The following is a 17,913-nucleotide window of genomic DNA, read 5'->3' as shown; positions in this document are numbered from 1 at the left end:
ATCTTTGCTCTCCTAAAGCTTACATTAAAGAAGATTATCTTAAAAATGGGGATAACAACATACTTAGGCTGATGCAAATGAACATTGCTAAATATAAAACCAGCCAATCACAAGAAAGTCTCCGGAATAGAGTACTGGGTTCACTTAGTTTAAAATTGTTGTAGGATACACTCACACCACAGTGACCTAAACATAATCAGTAACTCGACGAAATTTTTACACCATAAAAAAAATCCATAAAATGTGTCATATTGATTTTCAACATGCCCTTTTCCTTTTTTAGGAGATCTTTTGCACATATTTTGAGTCGATTATTCTAAAATGTTGCCAAGGACAATGGGAACTTGATGTGATTATTCATGGTTCTTCTTCCTTGTGTTAAGAGAGTGAATTTCAATTATTGATTTTTGAATGTTAAACTAACCTTGTGTTCTGGAATAAATTCCACTTAGTCATGCTGCATTGCCATTTTGAAATGACACTGGGATCTGTTTGCTAATATTTTATATCGGGTTTGTTCATGTGTTCATGAGGGCCTTGCTATTTTTCTTATAATATTCTTGTCAGGTTTTGATATCTAAAGCTCATAAAATGATTTGGGAAATGTTCTTCTATTCTCTATAAAGATTTTGTAATACTGGTATTATTTCTTTTTTAAATGGTTACAGCAATTCATCAGTGAAGCCACCTGAGAGTTTATTCCGTGGGAAGATTTTTAATCATACATTCAACTTTTTTGGAGATATTTTAGCAGGAGTATTAAGATTTTCTCTTCACCTTCTGTCAAGTATCTTTTATTTTTCAAGGAAATTATTTTATCTAGATTTTCAAATGTATTGGCATAAAGGTGTTCATAATATCTTCACAGCATCCTTTTAATTTCTATAGGATCTGTAGTGATTAGTTTTCCTCCCTGTTTTCTTATTGTTGTTTTCCCTTCTCTTTTTCTTTTCTTGATCAGTCTTGCTAGGAATTTATCCATTTAATTAATTCTTCCAAAGAACCAACTTTTGGCTTTATTGATATTATTTACCATATGTCTTTTTTATTATTTACTGTTTTCTGCTCTTATTTCTATTATTTCCTCCTTTCTACTTACCTCGGGTTTAATATCTTGTTCTTTTTCTGTTTTCTTAAGTTGGAAACTTCAAGAACTGATACTCAACTTTTCTTCTTTTCTAAGGTATGCACTTCAAGCTATAAATTTTGTTAACTGCCATTTCTCTGCTTGATTCCTCCTTATCCACCCAAGCTATCCATCTTTTCCAACAAATTCTTTAACAAATTGAAAACAGTTGTTTTATAGGTCTTGTTTGATAATTTTCACATCTGGGTCATCTGAGCTTCTACTGATTATTTTTTCTCTTTATTACATGACATTTTACACCTCTTTGAATCTAGATATTGAATCAGACTGAGAAGCTTCTCAGTCATTATTTCATCAGATATTTTACAATTGTAGAATGTTCATTTTCTGTATTTGAATGTTCTTAAAATACTCCACTTTTTTCCATTTCATCCATTTTTTTCTTCTTTTAAAGTATTAATCATTATTTAGAAGTCCTTGTCAGCTAATTGTATTATCTAGTTCAGATCTAAGTCTGCTTTTATTGACTGTCTTATTATTTCATTGCTGATTACTTATTTACCCCTGCTCTTTTCCGCTTCCAGTAGTTCTTTTATGAGTGGATATTATGGATGAGACATTTAGAGACTTTGGATTATGTCATTTTCCTTTATAGAGTGCTGAATTTTATTCTGTTACTCAGTTAAAGTATGATGTTCCTGCTAAGGTCTGGTTTTAGGCTTGGACAAGATCTACTTCAGTCTTGTCTTTATTTCAAGATCACAGTTCTTAGTATTAGGGTATTTTCATTACTCTTAATAACAGCAATGGCAATGACAGCATGACAAAGGCCTTCTGTGATCTCCACTAAATGCCTGAAGCATTCACCAAAGTTTCTTTATTCTAGCTGGGTACAAACTCCAATATTTCTCCAGGATTGTTTGACTTCCAGAATCTTTTAAAATCTCAGTCTCCTAGCAGGTACTTTCTGCCAGTGCTTCTGGAATCACGCTCTGTGTAGCCCAGGAGTCTATTCAGATTTCTGTAGTTGTCTCTGGCAACTCCCTTCTCTCTCCCACAAGTTGCAAAGGCCCTGGGAACTCCAAAATTTGATCTCTGCCTCCTGAGCTCTGTGACACAGCTGCTCCCTGTTTACGATCCACCTTCCTGTACCACAGCCCATAAATTTTCCCCAGGGAGAGGATCTGGGTGAATGGAGAACTTAGTTTCTGTGCTTTCCTATATTAAGTACATCAGCCCTGCTTGGCTGACGTTCAATGACTTCGACCAGCTATTTTGTATACTTTGTCCAGATTTTATAGCTGTTTATGGTAGGAAGGTTAAGTCCAAAACCAGCTACATTGTCATTCTCAGTACTGGAAATTAGTGGAAATTCTAGAATCCTTGGATCTACATCCTTTAGCATTTTTCCCAGGATATAGTAAAAGTATGGGAATAGCACTTAAAGAGTCTAGTTAATTTTTTTCCTTTTTGCTTTCCACAAATTGGGTTGTTTATACCCTCAAGTGTTCTTTCCACTTTGCAAAGGCTGTTATTAACATCCACTACAGCAGAAAAACAATGCATACTTCTGCCTCCGATTTTAAAGAAAACTTATGAAAGAAGGAAGCAATAGACAATCCAAATAATTTCTTTTTATGTATCAACACTGACACTAAAGGCATCATCCTTATTTTCTAATACTTGTTTATTCAGCTATTCAGATCGATTTTGGTTTCCCCAACTGGTTTATAAATTACCTAAGGGCACAGATTATGACTTTTACTTCTTTACATCTTTTATAGGATCTAAGACTTTCCACTATACATAATAAATAAATGTCAACTGATTATACTTTTTATCACCATTTGTTTATATCTATACTCTTAATATGTCTTTATTCTGAGTCAAACATTAAAACTGTTGGTGACATAATATCTGAGAGAAAGAAAGGAAGGAAGGACATATACTCAGTTGTATTTTCTCTACTTATGGACACGGCGAGTTCCTGCAGTTGGTGGGTAAGCTTATCCAAAAGCCTGTGCTCCTCCTCTTTTTTCTGATTGTAGTTCCCGACAGGTGCAGGTTCATCAGCCTATGAGAGAATATAAGTTTATTTCACTGAAAAGTTTATTTCAGCTTCCTATTATATTTATTTTAGAAGGAAAAAAAATACTCCAGTAAGTTCTAGAAGACAAAGTGTCAACATGAGACTAGGTCTACCTTAGAGAAATAAGATTAAAAGAAATGTAGATTATTATATTGAAATGTAACCCAAATGAAGAAATAAATAAAATTATATTACTTGTTTTTTTGTTTTATTTTCTTGCTAGCTATTCCACACCCTCTATAGTCAGTAAGAGATAGGTTCCAGACAGAAGATAGGCTTTGGAGTCACAAAGATGAATGCCAATCCCAAGTTCTGCCACTTTTTGGCAGTGAGACATTGAGAAAGCTGTTTCACCTTTGGGAGACTCAGTTTCCTCACCTATGAACAGGATAATTAGATTTCAAGTTTAGGGTCAGCCTGCCTCATAAATTCAAGAGCTTTGTACCACTGAAATTCCAAAGAGACACTCACATGCAGGTAGGGAGATGAATTCTAGATGCCTTCCACTTTAAATGCTCTGTGACTCTCTGGCCCTGGACACTTAGCTGAAGCTCAGGCTTCTACTAAAAGGGAACATCCTGAAGGAACTTCCAAGAGTAAATTCTAGCTCCTCCTACTTCTGCAGAATCACTGATATTAGAGCTGCCATGTGATACAAGAAGCTTCTTTACCACTTACCCTCAGGGCCAGGTTATGTACTCTCCCCATAGGGCAAGGAAAATCAAAACAACTCTAATCTATAAAACATAAAACACACAATGCAAAAATAAAAATAGCTTCTTGGATTTTCTAGGTCCTCAATGCTGAGTAAGTTCACCAAAGCTGAACTTTTCTCAGCATTTAGAGGCCTGCCTTTTCTGCTCCAAAGCACACGCTCAGTAAGCTAGTGGGGCAAGTCTGCACTGACCACAGTTAGACTTCACCATCACTAAAGCAAACCCAGGAACTTACCCACTCTAATGAATTCCCACTTAAGGAAAACATCTGTATAAAAACAGGTTTTAATACTTACTTTGTTTAATTTTTGAAGAGCATTTTTATTTTCATCTATTGCCTGTTTTAACTGGATACATCTAAATTTTCAAAAAGAAAGAAAAAAATATTAAATTTTCTATTGTCAAATTAGAAAGTTGTTTATAAAATCACACAAAAGTCTTTAAGCTGGCAAGGCAATTAGCTATTGTATGAATGATGTTGAAAAGTTCACCTGTAACTGCTTTTCCACCCACCAGCTCGGGTGATCCTTACATGCTCTGAGGTACACAGGTATGACAGCCAAGACTCAGAAAGCTTATGTGACTCTGACTTTCAGTTTCCTATCTCTAAAATAAAGAAAGCACTGGACTTCAAAATGCGTCTCCAGCTCTAAAATTCCATAAACCTAGGACCTAGCCAGGAGACCCCCCTAAGGACGACAATGACGAAGTGTATTGTGCATCACGCAGAATGCTAGGCACTTTGCAAGTGCCACCTCATTTGCACCTCATACCAACTCTCACTCCAGTGGAAGGAAGGTGAGGTTCAAAGGAGGGGCCACAGCTGGTCAATGGTGGAGTAACATGTGAAGACAGAGTTTAGGATTCTATAGCTGGCCTCTTCCCACCGCAGCACATTCCCCTTTTGAGCTTGGCCTAGCTAGATGGGTACAGTGTTTTAATTATTCCATAGACAGCTCATATAATGTAGTATTTATTTATTTATTTATTTATTTATTTATTTATTTATTTGACAGCGAGAGAGGGAACACAAGCAGGGGGAGTGGGAGAGGAAGAAGCAGGCTCCCAGTGGAGGAGCCTGATGTGGGGCTCGATCCCAGAACACTGGGATCACACCCTGAGCCGGAGGCAGATGCTTAACGACTGAGCCACCCAGGCTCCCCTCATATAACGTAGCTTACGTCTTAGACCCAAGTAAGATGTATAAAAATGACTGAAATGGGGCTATATCTAATAATGACAATTATCAAAATTCAAATGCTTTCTCAAAAGATTACTTGTGAGAGTCAGTATTTTTTATGCTGTTTGAGTATTGTTTTTTCTTACAGAACTATTAGTTTCTTACAGAAACTAACGAAATGAAGTAAGTAGCAAAAAAGGGGACAAAAATCCTTTGTGAAAGAGGCAGAAAGGAAGGGAAAATATCAACTGAGGCTGACCCTGCGAGTTACTTATCCGAAAGCCCTTCTGCCACCTGCTTCTATGCTGACAGGGTTGGCCCCCCTCTGACACTGACACTGACAGTGCTCAGAATCCATTGCGGGTAGGGTGGGTGTGTGGCCCCGTGCTGGCCAGCAGAACATGAAAGAAATATGTTGGGCACAGCCTCCCATTTTATCCTCCCTGGTGCAGCACATAAAGAATCCTTCACCCTTTCTGTTTTTAGATACGGATACCTGAGGACTCTGTAAAGGTGAGGGGAGCCATCATGACTAGGCGAGGATGACAGAGCACAGTGATAGCAAGGGCTGGTCTTGAGGACATCACAAGCCACTTATCCACCCTGGAAGAACCTACTTCCAGAGTTTTCGTGGAATGAGACTGACTGTAGAGCCACTAGTTTTAACAGGTGCCCTGTTACTCAGACCAAAAGAATCCTAACTGAAACAGACTCAAAAATTTCACTTCAGAACCAGAGTAGAAAACTATGAAACAAATTATTTATTATAATGATCTCCTTCATATCTATAAAATTATTGAACTCCTCAAACTGTCCAGATATTTTAAGATTTCTGGATCAGGATAAAAACTCAAGTACACATTCATCCTCACCACCTCCTGAAACCCCACAAAAAATGATTAAAACATTTTAAAAGGTAATAAACCCTGAACGTAGGACAATGAAAGAGGGACCACCTGTCAACAAGATATTTCAATAAATTTCTGCTGCATGGAAGAAAGATGGAAGCATTTCTTCTATAAAGAGAGGAAGAAGTCCCTAAGAGGAACAAGATCTGCCAGGCAGAGAACACCACGATTTGGGTCAGCAGATAGGAAGGACTGGGGAGGGAGGGGTAATTAAAGTGTGTTTAAGCAAATATATTATGAAGTTCTACAGATGAAGAAAACCACAATGGCTGGAATTTGCTTTATATATTATGTTATGTTATATTATGTTATATTAATTAAATGATATACATAATATCTAAGCTATAAAGGTTATTAATCTTAACATAATCTATGGGCTTTATATTATTTAGGAAGAGAGTAAAGATAGTAATTAAGTTCAGATTTATTTAAGGCCCTTTGATAAGATGTCTGGCTCTTTAAAAAGTCTGTTCACAGAAAATATGAGCCAGCTAGCTTTCCCTTTCTCTTATCTCACCCCCTTCTGCTCTCCCTCCTTACCAGAGGATTCATCTCTAAAAAATAAAGTTAATAAATGACCTGGGGAGAATTACAGTTGCCAAATAAGTTTTCTATACACCAGGGTTAAAGCCCACCCTATTCTGGCACTGGGCATGCCTCAGCCTAACGACTATTTGCAGCCCCTGAAAATCCCTGCCCACGTACAAAGAACTTCACTCTCATTCAGGGGATAATACTGTAGGAAAGAGACCTATATATACAACAATAGAAGAATCCTGGACTGCTATCTGGAATAATCAAACTACTCCCACATTCTTAAATAAAAATGATAACCCAAGGACCACCAGATATAATAAAGAAAACCGCAACATGGAAGATAAAATTCATGAGTAACCAAAATTAAATAAATAAATAAATAATCAGAGTCCGGAGGAACCAAAAAAAGAGGATCTCCCGGGTGTAAATAAAAAGACAAAGAAACAAAAACTTTTAATGGGGAGTTAAGAGACCAAGAATAGTCCAGGAGGTTCAATACCCGACTCAAAGGTGTTTCAGGAAGAAAGAGACAAACAGAAATGTTAAAAAAAAAATTTTTTAGGAAAAGAAAATCTCCCAGAGCTCATGAGAGACAAGAGTTTTCAATCTGAAAAGACCCATTGAGTTTTTAGCAGATAAAAATGACACCTAAATCATGATGAAATTTCAAAACACCAAGGCTAAAGAGAAAAGCCCCAACAAGTCAATTTTAAGGAACGATCATCAAACTTATTCACTTATCACTGAGTACAAAGAAACCTGACAATATCTTCAAAGGTTTAAGTACAAGCTATTTTTACTGTATAATCAGCCAGTTATTATTCAAATGTATGGGCTGAGAGTTTTCTGACCAGATCCCAGGATCTGAGCTACTACTGTAGGCCAAGATCTACCATAACTCTGCCTCAGCCACTATGTTGACACTGGGCAGTTCTTATAGTTGCTCTCACAACAGCAAGTCCATAACCTTCAGGTTTAGCTTAGTTTTTCCTAGATCCCGGTTATACCATGCTGTAATCCTTCCATTTGATTCCAATGGACCAAGGCCTCTAACTACAATGAGACTGCAGTGAAATTCTCTTTTTTGCTTGACTGAATTCTGCATTTCTCAGCGGTCTTCAAACATTTTTATTGCCTGCCCACTTTAATGTCTTATAGCAAAGTCATGGTAGACATATTAGCAAACCACCGTGGGAACCTTAATTTTCTCAAGTATATTAATAAGTATATTATGGTGTTATTGTGAAAATTAATCAAGAAAGAGGTTTTAGAGTGTGGACCACACTGCTTGGGACATACAGAGTAGCAAAAAAATGTTAGTTGCTGCTTTTTAACATTTGTAATTCTCTATTTAATCTTACCATTTCATCACTATTTAGACCGGGAGATAAAGATAATTGCAAGAAATATTTTTAAATACATTTTGGAATAATCATCCAGTTTCATTCACTGTTACCTCAGTATTATTTCCCATTAATACTTTGCTTTTTTAGTAATTGTACCATAGGGGCGCCTGGGTGGCGCAGTCGTTAAGTGTCTGCCTTTGGCTCAGGGCGTGATCCCAGCGTTTTGGGATCGAGTCCCACATCAGGCTCCTCCGCTAGGAGGCTGCTTCTTCCTCTCCCACTCCCCCTGCTTGTGTTCCCTCTCTCACTGGCTGTCTCTCTCTGTCAAATAAATAAATAAAATCTTAAAAAAAAAAAAAGAAATTGTACCATAAAAAAAAGGAAAGAAATAACCCCTCAAACGATTTCTATGCTATAAATACTGCCCACTGAATTGTAAGTATGGTTTCTGGAAAGTGTATTTAATTAGTAAGTTTTACCTTTGGTAAATATCTCTCCTTTTACTGGCATCTAGAGCTCCTTTCAATCGACTCTCAGAAAGCAAGCTATCAACCTACAATAAATAGAGACTGTTAGAATATATTGTTAAATACCATGTAACCTTAGGAAATAAAAGTTTAATTCCCTTTCCCAATATTTCACAATGAACACTTTTAAACATACAATGAAGCTTAAAGAATGTCACAGTGAACCCCCATATGCCCACTACCTAGATTCTACCATTAATATTTTACTATACCTTTTTGATCTATTCATCAATCCATCTTATTTTTTATGTATTTCAAAGTAAACTGCAATCCTCATAAATAATGCACCATGGGTATTATGTCCCATCATAAGTTATTTATCCACTCCCCTATTATTGATAATTTAAGTGATATCTAGTCTTTTCTAATATAAGTAACACTGTGATGAACACTTTTATACATTAATCTCTGTTCCAATAAATTTTTTATTATTATGTATGGCAAATCCCAGGAAATGTAATTACCCAGGCTAGGAGAGTGAATATTTGCTACATCTTGTGAAACTGCTTTCCAGAAAGGCTGTCCCTTATACTCTGGAGCAGGGTATATAAGTGCGTGTTTCATCACACCCTCCCCAGTACTGACAAAACATTTAAAAATGTTCGTGATATTCTATTTCCTTCTCAGTTACTTGATTATTTTTTAAGTTAACTTTTCTCATGTTTATGAGTTCCTTGCACTTTTTCTTTAGTTCATGTCCTTTGCTAATCTGTCGTATCCTAATATTTTTCTTACGTATTAGGACTATTCTTTGACACCTATTTCGTTTGAATTCATGTGAAGCAAAAGCTGCCTCTAGTGGAAAGCGGCTCAAAAGTAAGGGGGCAATGGAGAGTGGAGGAAAGCGATGGACGCAGAGTTGGTTGGAAAAGGTTACTGTTAAGATTAGATTTGGAGGTGAAGTGGGTTAAGGGAGTTGTCAGGTTGGAGACTGAGACGTTAGGAGGAGGGGGAGGGCGCTTAGTCGATGGGTCACGATTTTCAGGAGGTTCAGCTTCCCGGGGGTTGAGTTTAGAAGCAGGAGGGGTTAGAATCGGGGTTAGTGCCGGATGTTGGAGTGAGGGAGGGAGCGCTATTACTCTGGAGGGTAAGTGGGTTGGGGTAGGTTGCCAGAATTAGGGTGCACCCCAGATTTCGCCCGCCGCCACAGCCCAGGCCACCTCGTGGTGCCCAGGCCCCCCGGCTGGACAGCCAGACGATACCTGTAGCTTCAATTCCTGACTGCGGCGCTGCAGGGCCTGCAGAGGATTGCGCTGCCGCTTAGCCAGCATCTTCCTCCCTTCCGCGCCGAGCGCGCACCGGTCGCCAGGGAAACCACGGCAGCGGCGGGGGAAGGTGACGCAATCACTGCGCGTCCGAAGAAGAACGTGGAGGCAGCGGTCTGTTGTGGTAGCCTCCCGCCACCCTGCAGGTCCTGGGCTCTCAGATTAGGCCCGCTGCCCAGGTAGTCCTCTTTTACTGGCCAGTTCCGCAGGGTTGGCGTGGAGGTGGGAGAGAGTGCCCAAAGGCGTGGGAAACTATATGTCCCACAGTACCTCGGTATTACCACGCCATTACTCTCGGGGTTCTCGGGGTTCTCGGTGTTACGGCATTTGTTTTCTGTTGTCAGTTTTGCTAAACTAATCTTAAGGTACAATTTAAGCATCTTAAACTCTTAAATTAACTGCAAGGATAGCTTTTCTATGTGTATCCTATCATGGGATACATGATTTTGTCGCATATTCTCACTTCAAAGGACAGTTTTTAATTCTTTGCCATTTGGGGTACTGCTGGTTCCATCTCATTTTGGTTTTGTACGTTGCCCATCCTGAGTTCTGTGAGGACGGTGATTTTGTCTGTTCAACAAGTATGTGAGCAAATAATTATGATCTCCATTTTACATATCCTCTCAGGGAGAGTGTAATAACATTTTCCCAGGTGGTACCGAATCCTTTTAAGTCCCAATTCCCAAACTTTGCACTACACCGAATAAGAATAATGATGCTAGAGCTCACTTTTCAAATGATGAACTACACTAAATGAATGCTTTTCAGTACAAGGAGGTTGATTCCACAGGCCCAACTACTATGCTACTTATTTGTGTACTTTTTTCTTCAAATATATATAGAGAAAAGTGACAAGTGTCCACCTCATTGAATTTTCATATTGAGCATACCCTCATGTCACATCACCCAGATTGGGATACAGAATATTACCAGTATCCTAAGTAGTCTTTGCCTCCTAATCCCTACCCACCCTCCTTTGCCAAAAGTAAACACTGTCCTAACTTCTAACAACAAAAAATTGATTGCCTCTTTTAAAACTGTATAACGGAATTATGCAGTGTGTCCTGGCATCTTGTTGGGCTTTTTTCAGTCAATATGTTTGTGAGATGCATCCATATCATCATATGTAGTTGTAATTTGTTCAGTTCTCATTGCTGTCTGGTATTCATGTGTGTGATACACTTACTTATTCCACTGTTGCTGGACATGTGGGTAGTTTGCAGTTTAGGGCTGTTACAAGCAAGCTATTACTTACATATATACATAGTACAAACATATGTACATGATGCTGGGCCACAAGTCATGTTTTATGTTCAGCTTTAGTAGTATTGCCTATTTTCCCAAAGTTGTACCAACTTACTCTATCTATATGGGTTTTTGTTTTTCATATCCTTGACCAACTTGGTATTATCTGCTTTTTTGTAGCTCAGGTCTTTATTTTGAATTAACTTCTCCATTATGACTCATGATACTTTAAAATTCACTTAAATAGCCAGACATAGTATTTTCATTAAAAGTTTTGTAAAAGGGGCCTGGGTGGCCCAATTGGTTAAGCATCTGACTTCAGCTCAGGTCATGATCTCAGGGTCTGGGATATGCCCCATGTTGGGCTCCATGCTTAGCGGGGAATCTGCTTCTCCCTCTCCCTTTGCCCCTCCCCCTGCTCATGTGCATGCACTCTCTCTCTAATAAATAAAATTTTTTAAAAAGGGTTTGTAACAGGGCTCACTTGGGCAGCACATATACTAACATGGACCAATACAGAGAAAATTAGCGTGGCCCCTGCCCAAGGGTGACATGCAAATTTGTGAAGCATTCTATATTTAAAAAAATGTTTGTAACAAATGAGAAAGGATTGCTATAAAATATTTTTAAATGGATTAATAAATCAGTACTTTTAAGTGATATTATAAGAAGCATGCAAAATTCATTTATGAAATCCTTATTTATTTTAAATATGTAAATATGTAAATAAGTAAATTAGAAAAAATATTCTATATCTGATTTATAAGGATTTCCATATTTTAAATGGAAGTTACAGGGTCATGAATATAGTATAATTCTACGTTGGTAAAAATAAGCAAAACCCCTATATGTGTGTGTATATATAAGCAATGGGGAAGGACACAAAAAAGCTTCTTATTGTTGTTCACCTCAAGTGGAAAGATGACTTTAATTTTATACATTTTCTACCATACTCAGGATTATAACCATTTATTCCTTTGAGTCTTGGATCAGCATCATAAACATCACCTAGGAGCTTGTTAGGAATGCATTTTCTCAGGCCCCACCATAGACCTACATCATCAGAACCTATATTTTAATAATACCCCTGTGTTTCATGTGCACTTTTAAGGCTGAAAAATACTATTTAAGTATTCAGTGTGCCATAGGGATGAGATTACTTAGTTGCCTTTTCCATTAATTTATATTTCTTTGGATTTGTAATGCTCAGCATAGTGACCTTAACAGTACTCATTGCTTCTTTCTCGTTATCCCTTGATGCCATGACTAAGTGATGTAGGAAACAAAGGCAAAGAAAAATTAAATTTCCTTACTACGTACAGGCCATTGACAAGTCTTTGAAACAGGCAGCGTGACTCCCTAGGAACTCAGTTTCCTTAATGTTAATAGTTTGCTAAGGGCAAAGGACAATCTTAGCCTGATCCCCAGGATCCTGTGAGTCTACTTTAACATATAAAAATTACTTTGGAAACTTCATCTCTATGACCCACTGATACACATCTGAAGGGTCTCATGATTGAGTTTTTACTAAACAGTAATAAATGACCTTTTCCTAGCAATAGGAAACCTTGTTTCCAAAATTCCTTAGAGACTTACCCTACCCCTAACCCCCTCCCAACTTGAAAGTATATAATTGCCACTCCTCATGACCCCAGTGCAGCTCTTTCTGCCCATGGGTCCTGTCCCCATGCTTTAATAAAAACCACCTTTTTGCACTGAAGACACCCTAAGACTTCTCTTTGCCATCAGCTCCGAACCCTAACGTCTTTCCTACATCAAAAGTAACCTAAAGCAAGAAAGTTTTGCAGTGAGGTAGCTGAAACCAAGCAAAACATGGTGACTTTTTCTCCTGAGAATAAGCTATTTTGTAAAACTCATGATTTTCTTCCATCAGTGTGTTAAAATGAATATCAACTTTGTATTGCTCCCTTACAGGGGACACAAAAAGAATTTAATAGCTTTTGAGAGACTCATTATGTAGAACTAGTGGAACCAAGTAGTTACGAGCCTACTAAAAAGGGATTACAGCAGAGAATAGAGAAAGTTGGCTAGTTCAGGATCTTAAAATAATCCACCTCAAAATATAAGTGTCAAATATATGAGCACCTTGGTGGAAAGCAGTGGTTGGACCTGTGGTACAAAATGTTTAAGGCACTGGCCTCAAAGAGCTTATGAGCTAGGGTGGACTAGAATCATGAAGTTGTACCACCTACACTGTACACATTGCCATTTGAGTTCTTGAGGATTATCCAATGAAAACACCCACTAGGCAGTCTAAGTTTGAAGCTGGAAATAAAAGGATCGGGTGTGACAGAAATGTCTTAGAGGGGCTTCTGCTTGGATAGGATAGTTAAGCCTAGGGGCTGGTTGGGTAATCAAAAGGAAAGGACAGAGCAGAGGACCAAGGATTAAAGTTGAAAGAACTTGGAAAAGGAAGCAGTAGTAAAAGTTTGGAAACTTGGGAAGGTTTTAAATTATTAGGGAAGCCTGGGAAGAATTTTAAAGGAGAAACTGGCATTATCAAATACTCTGGAGGTGAAAATTAAGTATTCAGAAATGGCCATTAGATAACAATAGCTCTAGGGGTGCAGAGGGCAGACTGCAGCAGGTTAATGGGTAAAATATTTAGGAAGAAAGTGATAGTGGACCACTTTTTCTAATTAGCAAATGATGGGGTCAACTAAAGATTTTTTTAAAAAGTCAAGATCTGTGCATGTTTGTAAATAGAGGGAAAGCAGGGAGAGACTGCAGATGCTAGATAGAAATGGTGTAGTAGAGAACAAGGAAGGTCCTTGGGAGGGGGAGGCGAAGGTGGGGGTGAGATGCAGAATTCATCTTCTCTTCTGAGAAAGAAAAGCTAATGAGATAAAGCCTCAAAACCAGTGGTTTTTCAACCTCTGCTGGGCACCACAGTCACCTGCAGAGCTTTAAAAATCCTAATCCCCAGGCACCCTCCTAACTACATGAACCGAAATCTGTGGGGAGTGGCATGCACAGATCAGTATTTTTAAAGCTCTCTTGATGATTATATTGTGCAGCCCTGTTGAAAATCGCTGCCCTCAACAGAGCTATTGAGGAAGAACAATGAGGGAATTCCCACCTAATGGCCTTTATCTTCTCATATGGTTCAGAAGCAAACTGTAGTCCAGATGGGATGAGCTCTAAGAACCAACATTTTAGTCCTTGCATTCACAAAATGAAAACAAGAGTTGGGAGTAATAAAGCATAATGGCCCCAGTAAAATGGAAAATTAAAAGCTTTGTGTGGAAAGAACTTTTCTGAATTTTCTTATGTTAATATGGAGCTGCTATTAAATGTGCTGAGACACAAAATTAATCTTTATAAGAATGAGCAAGGACAGTGTTATAGAAAACACCTCTTGCAAATCAAAAGTAACCAAGGACTTAGTCACTTATTCTTGATTTTTAGATAATAGTTGGAATTTATCACTAAGCTTTAGTCAAGAAGGTTTTTCCTTTAATATATATTCTATAATGACATATAAATGAAATTTTTGCCAGTAATAACTGGAGTATGTTGTCACTCCGTACTTGGGGCATATACGTCACCCTTAACTCAGTTATTTTTACACAGTCCTTGCCTTCCTGAACAGGTCCAACAGTTAACAGCTGGCCAAAAGGATTCATACAGTCACTAGGCCAACTCTGGTTTGCAGTTGTACCAAGGAACTGGCATAGATTAAGAAAGAAGACACCTGCTCAAAAACAATAATAGATCCGTTCTGAGAATCCAGATCTTTTGATGAAGTAAACTGCCTGGCAGGAAAGATACTCCTTTCCTTTTGATAGAAGATTCAAAGATGTTTAAAATTTTTTTTATTTTGAAAATAAAATTGACTCATAAAGTGCAAGGAGAAATTAGATCTGTCCAGTGCTCTATATCCATCGTCGACAAACTGCTGGAAATAGAAAAGAGAAAAACAATCAGAAATATATAAAAGTTAACTTCAAATTATTCTATTGTGGAGTAAACTATGAACTGTAAGATTCAGTATTACAGATAATTAAATTTTCACAGCTCTGATGGTAAAGCTACCACTAGATGGAAGGCTCCTAACTTCCAGGCCACTGGTCTTTCCACTTTACCAGGCTGCCAACAACCAAAGAATTCAGATTGGAGATTACAAAACATGAATGCAAAGATGTACTATGGTCTACCAGGGATATTATCGAAAAGAATGATAAAGGGGTAGGAGGTGGCAGGCCTCCACGGTCCGTTTTCTTTCTTCCTTTCCTTTCCAGTATTTTCCTTTTTGAAGTTTAATGTCAAGGTGCAACAATGTTGCACGTGGTAAGACATTCCCACTAAAGGCACGCAGTGAGCTGAACTAGGACACCACAGTGCAAGTTATTGGGGAAAACAAACCCTCACCTCCTGTGAGGCATCCACAGGCACTCCTACCCCAAGGTATTCGCTCGCTCCCAACGTCTCCCCTTACTCTCCGCCCCCTAAGTACTACTCACCGGCTCTCCAAAAAGAGCAACGCGCACCAGGAGAGTATGAGGCTACAGTGGCTCATGCCGGAGCCCTGCCGGAACCCCCGAGTGGGCGAGGCGAGGTGGGCGCGCGGGGGCCGGCGGGGGCAGACAGCGCGGGGTCTCAGGCCAGGTCCAGCTTCTTCTGAGTCGTCGCCAGCTTGTCCTGCAGCCTCCGCTTCCTCCAGTCCAGGTAGCGCCTCCGTAGCCGGTTCGCCTGCCAGCCCACGAGCACTCCGGACGCGAAGGCCACCAGCACAGACAGCTGCAGCGTCCGCTCGGACACGTCCGCCATGGCAGCCGGCGGCGTGCAGCCCGACCTACGGCACGGCGGCAGGGTCAAATGGCGTCCCACGTTCCCCGGCGGAGCGCGCGGCGGTGCGTGCGCAGCGCGTCCTGCGGCGCGTCCACTCAACGCTCAGCTTCGTCCAGCTCGCTTTTTGCCGAAGTCTGGCTGGCCTGTGAGTGTCCCCGGCTTCCCCTCCTCCGAGCGGCTACAGTGATTATTGTTTATCATTAGACAGCTGTTGTCTTGCCTTATTAGCTAACTTCAGTGGTGTGCCTTTCCAACCTCATTGTCCGCTGAATACCTCTTTGTATTTTCTCTCAGCAGTAGACTGCAAGCCGTATTTGTAAATTGATTTACTGGTAACCCAATAAAAAAAAAAAAAGAAAAAAGAAACAGATGAAAATTATTTTAATAATGTATTTTGTTTAGCCCAATATATATAGAATGTTATCATTTCAACAAGCAATCAATATAAAAATGATTAATGGGATATTTTATTCCCTTTTTTATACTAAATCTTCGAAATCTAGTGATTTTATAATTAACGGCATATCTCAATGGGAACACTAAATTTTCAGTGGAAATACTTGATCAGTAAGTATCAAGGTTTCATAAAAGTTCATTGAGAAGTTAGATTCATATACCCAGATTGTTGCAAAGACACATAAAAATTTTTCCAATAACTGAGTTGAGTATCAGTTTTTAAATTTAATTTAAATTCATTAAAATTTTAGAAGAAGTTCAAAATTCTTTTCTTCCATCACACTGGTCACATTATGGGGCTAGTGGCTACAATAGTGGACAGCGAAGTCTAGAGGGATGTACTGTGCCAGACCTAACACTGGATCAGAATTGTTGGAATGGTAAAAAAATTCTGATGATAAAAGTCATTGTGGTGGACAGACCCTAAGACGGCCCCCGATGATTTCCACTTACCAATGTTCACGCTTTTGTGTAATTTCTTCTTGAGTGTAGGCTTGACCTGTGACTTGCTTCTAACTAATAGAATAAAGCAAAGGTGCCAGGATGTTACTCCTGGGATTTCTTTATGCTGTATAACATTTCTTTTTACAGGCTGATGAGTCTCCTTGTGGGCTTGAAGTGAGTGAACATGTTGAAGAAGAAAGGACTGCAGGTGGCCTCTAGAAGCAGCAAGATGCCTCCAGCCAACAGCAAAAAACTGGAGCCTTCAGTTCTATGGTCCAAGAAAATTAACTGCCCACAACCTGAATAAGCTTGGAAACAGAATCTACCCCAGTTCACCCTCCAAGTAAGAACATACACAGCCTGGCTGATATCTTGATTGTAGCCTTGTGAGAACCTAACAGAAGACCATGTGCGTGGACTCCTAACCATGAGTGGCTGATATTATAAATGTGCATTGCTTTAAGTCACTGTTTGTGGTAATTTGTTACACAGCAGTAGAAAACTAATACAGTCAGGAAAGAGAGACCAGCATAGTAGTCTGAACTCTTAGATTGGGGCCTGACTGACCTCATATTAGCAGATGGATTTTCATACTTGAAGTAGAATGCATCTTGGCAGAGAGATGGTAAAGACGGTATTGGGTCCAATATGAATTCACATCTGCCTTGGTTCATGATCATTTATTTGGCAAATATTTATTGAATGCTGCAGGAGGCATTGGGAATATAGATGTGAATACAGGACATCTGCCCTCAGACAGCTTGGTGCAGAGTGAAAGATGGAAAAATAATTATGACACATTCTGATGAATTGGAATATTTAGTTAAGTATGAAGCTTAGACTTAAGAAGAAGAAAACCCTCAGAAACATTCTCTCCTATAATCCATCTAATCTATCAACCAAATCTGTTGGTTGTATTTTCAAAATATGGCCAGAATTAAACCACTTCTCACTACTCCTCACTTGATGGCTACCACTGGTTCCAAGCTGCCATCATCTCCTACCTAAGTCACTGCAATAGCCCCCTTCAAGTTTCTGTGCTTCTGTGTCTGTCCACCACATTCTGTTTTCCATGCAGCAGCCAGAGTGAACCTTGGAGGTCAGGAGTTGGATCCTCTCACTCTTCTGCTCAAATCAAGGCCCCAGCAGTGGTCCACAGAGCTCTGCATGCTCAGTTTCTCTCTAATCCTTACTTCTCTCACCGATGTGCTCATTGTTTCTTGTGCTCATCAGGCCTGCTGCTACCTTGCATGTGCTGGGGCGCCTGGTGGTGGCTCAGTAGTTTGAGCGTCCGGCTCTTG

The 17,913-nt window shown here is 39.2% G+C and overlaps 3 protein-coding genes and 1 non-coding gene across 7 annotated transcripts in view; 2 read left to right on the top strand and 2 right to left on the bottom strand.

Moving 5' to 3' along the window:
- The window catches only part of NPHP1 (nephrocystin 1), a 57,757-nt gene extending 48,028 nt beyond the window's left edge, over positions 1–9,729 (bottom strand). For 2 of the 3 annotated variants that reach the window (XM_087863683.1, XM_045808962.2), the window contains exons 1-4: positions 9,593–9,729; positions 8,343–8,416; positions 4,189–4,249; positions 3,037–3,161 (exon numbers count right to left, since the gene is read on the bottom strand). In XM_087863683.1, the coding sequence (XP_087719809.1) occupies positions 3,037–3,161; positions 4,189–4,249; positions 8,343–8,416; positions 9,593–9,661 (329 nt within the window). In that variant the 5' untranslated portion in view covers positions 9,662–9,729. Of the gene's footprint in view, positions 1–3,036; positions 3,162–3,854; positions 3,914–4,188; positions 4,250–8,342; positions 8,417–9,592 lie in introns of those variants that run through there. The other variant, XM_087863685.1, reaches the window with a different exon arrangement.
- Positions 9,730–11,376: 1,647 nt separating this feature from the next.
- On the top strand, positions 11,377–11,482 carry LOC123799982 (U6 spliceosomal RNA). Its single transcript, XR_006781783.1, has one exon. It is a non-coding gene; the product is annotated as a U6 spliceosomal RNA (small nuclear RNA).
- Positions 11,483–14,719: 3,237 nt separating this feature from the next.
- On the bottom strand, positions 14,720–15,691 carry MTLN (mitoregulin). Its single transcript, XM_045808961.2, has 2 exons — positions 15,385–15,691; positions 14,720–14,819 (listed from the first exon to the last, which is right to left on the bottom strand). The coding sequence occupies exon 1, from the start codon at positions 15,689–15,691 to the stop codon at positions 15,521–15,523; it is 171 nt and encodes a 56-aa protein (XP_045664917.1). The 3' UTR covers positions 14,720–14,819; positions 15,385–15,520.
- Positions 15,692–15,718: 27 nt separating this feature from the next.
- LOC123799767 (two pore channel protein 2-like) overlaps positions 15,719–17,913 on the top strand; it is a 52,157-nt gene continuing 49,962 nt past the window's right edge. For both annotated transcript variants that reach the window (XM_045808960.2, XM_087863682.1), the window contains exons 1-2: positions 15,719–15,857; positions 16,760–16,955. The gene's annotated coding sequence lies outside the window, so the exon portion shown is untranslated. The remainder of the gene's footprint in view (positions 15,858–16,759; positions 16,956–17,913) is intronic.

This window comes from Ursus americanus, chromosome 7 (genome assembly GCF_024610735.1).
Source record: "Ursus americanus isolate L20-20 chromosome 7, mUrsAme1.1.p, whole genome shotgun sequence".
In the NCBI taxonomy this organism is placed as follows: domain Eukaryota; kingdom Metazoa; phylum Chordata; class Mammalia; order Carnivora; family Ursidae; genus Ursus; species Ursus americanus.
Note: the sequence above shows the minus strand (reverse complement) of the source record. Positions and strands in the feature narration are given on the sequence as shown.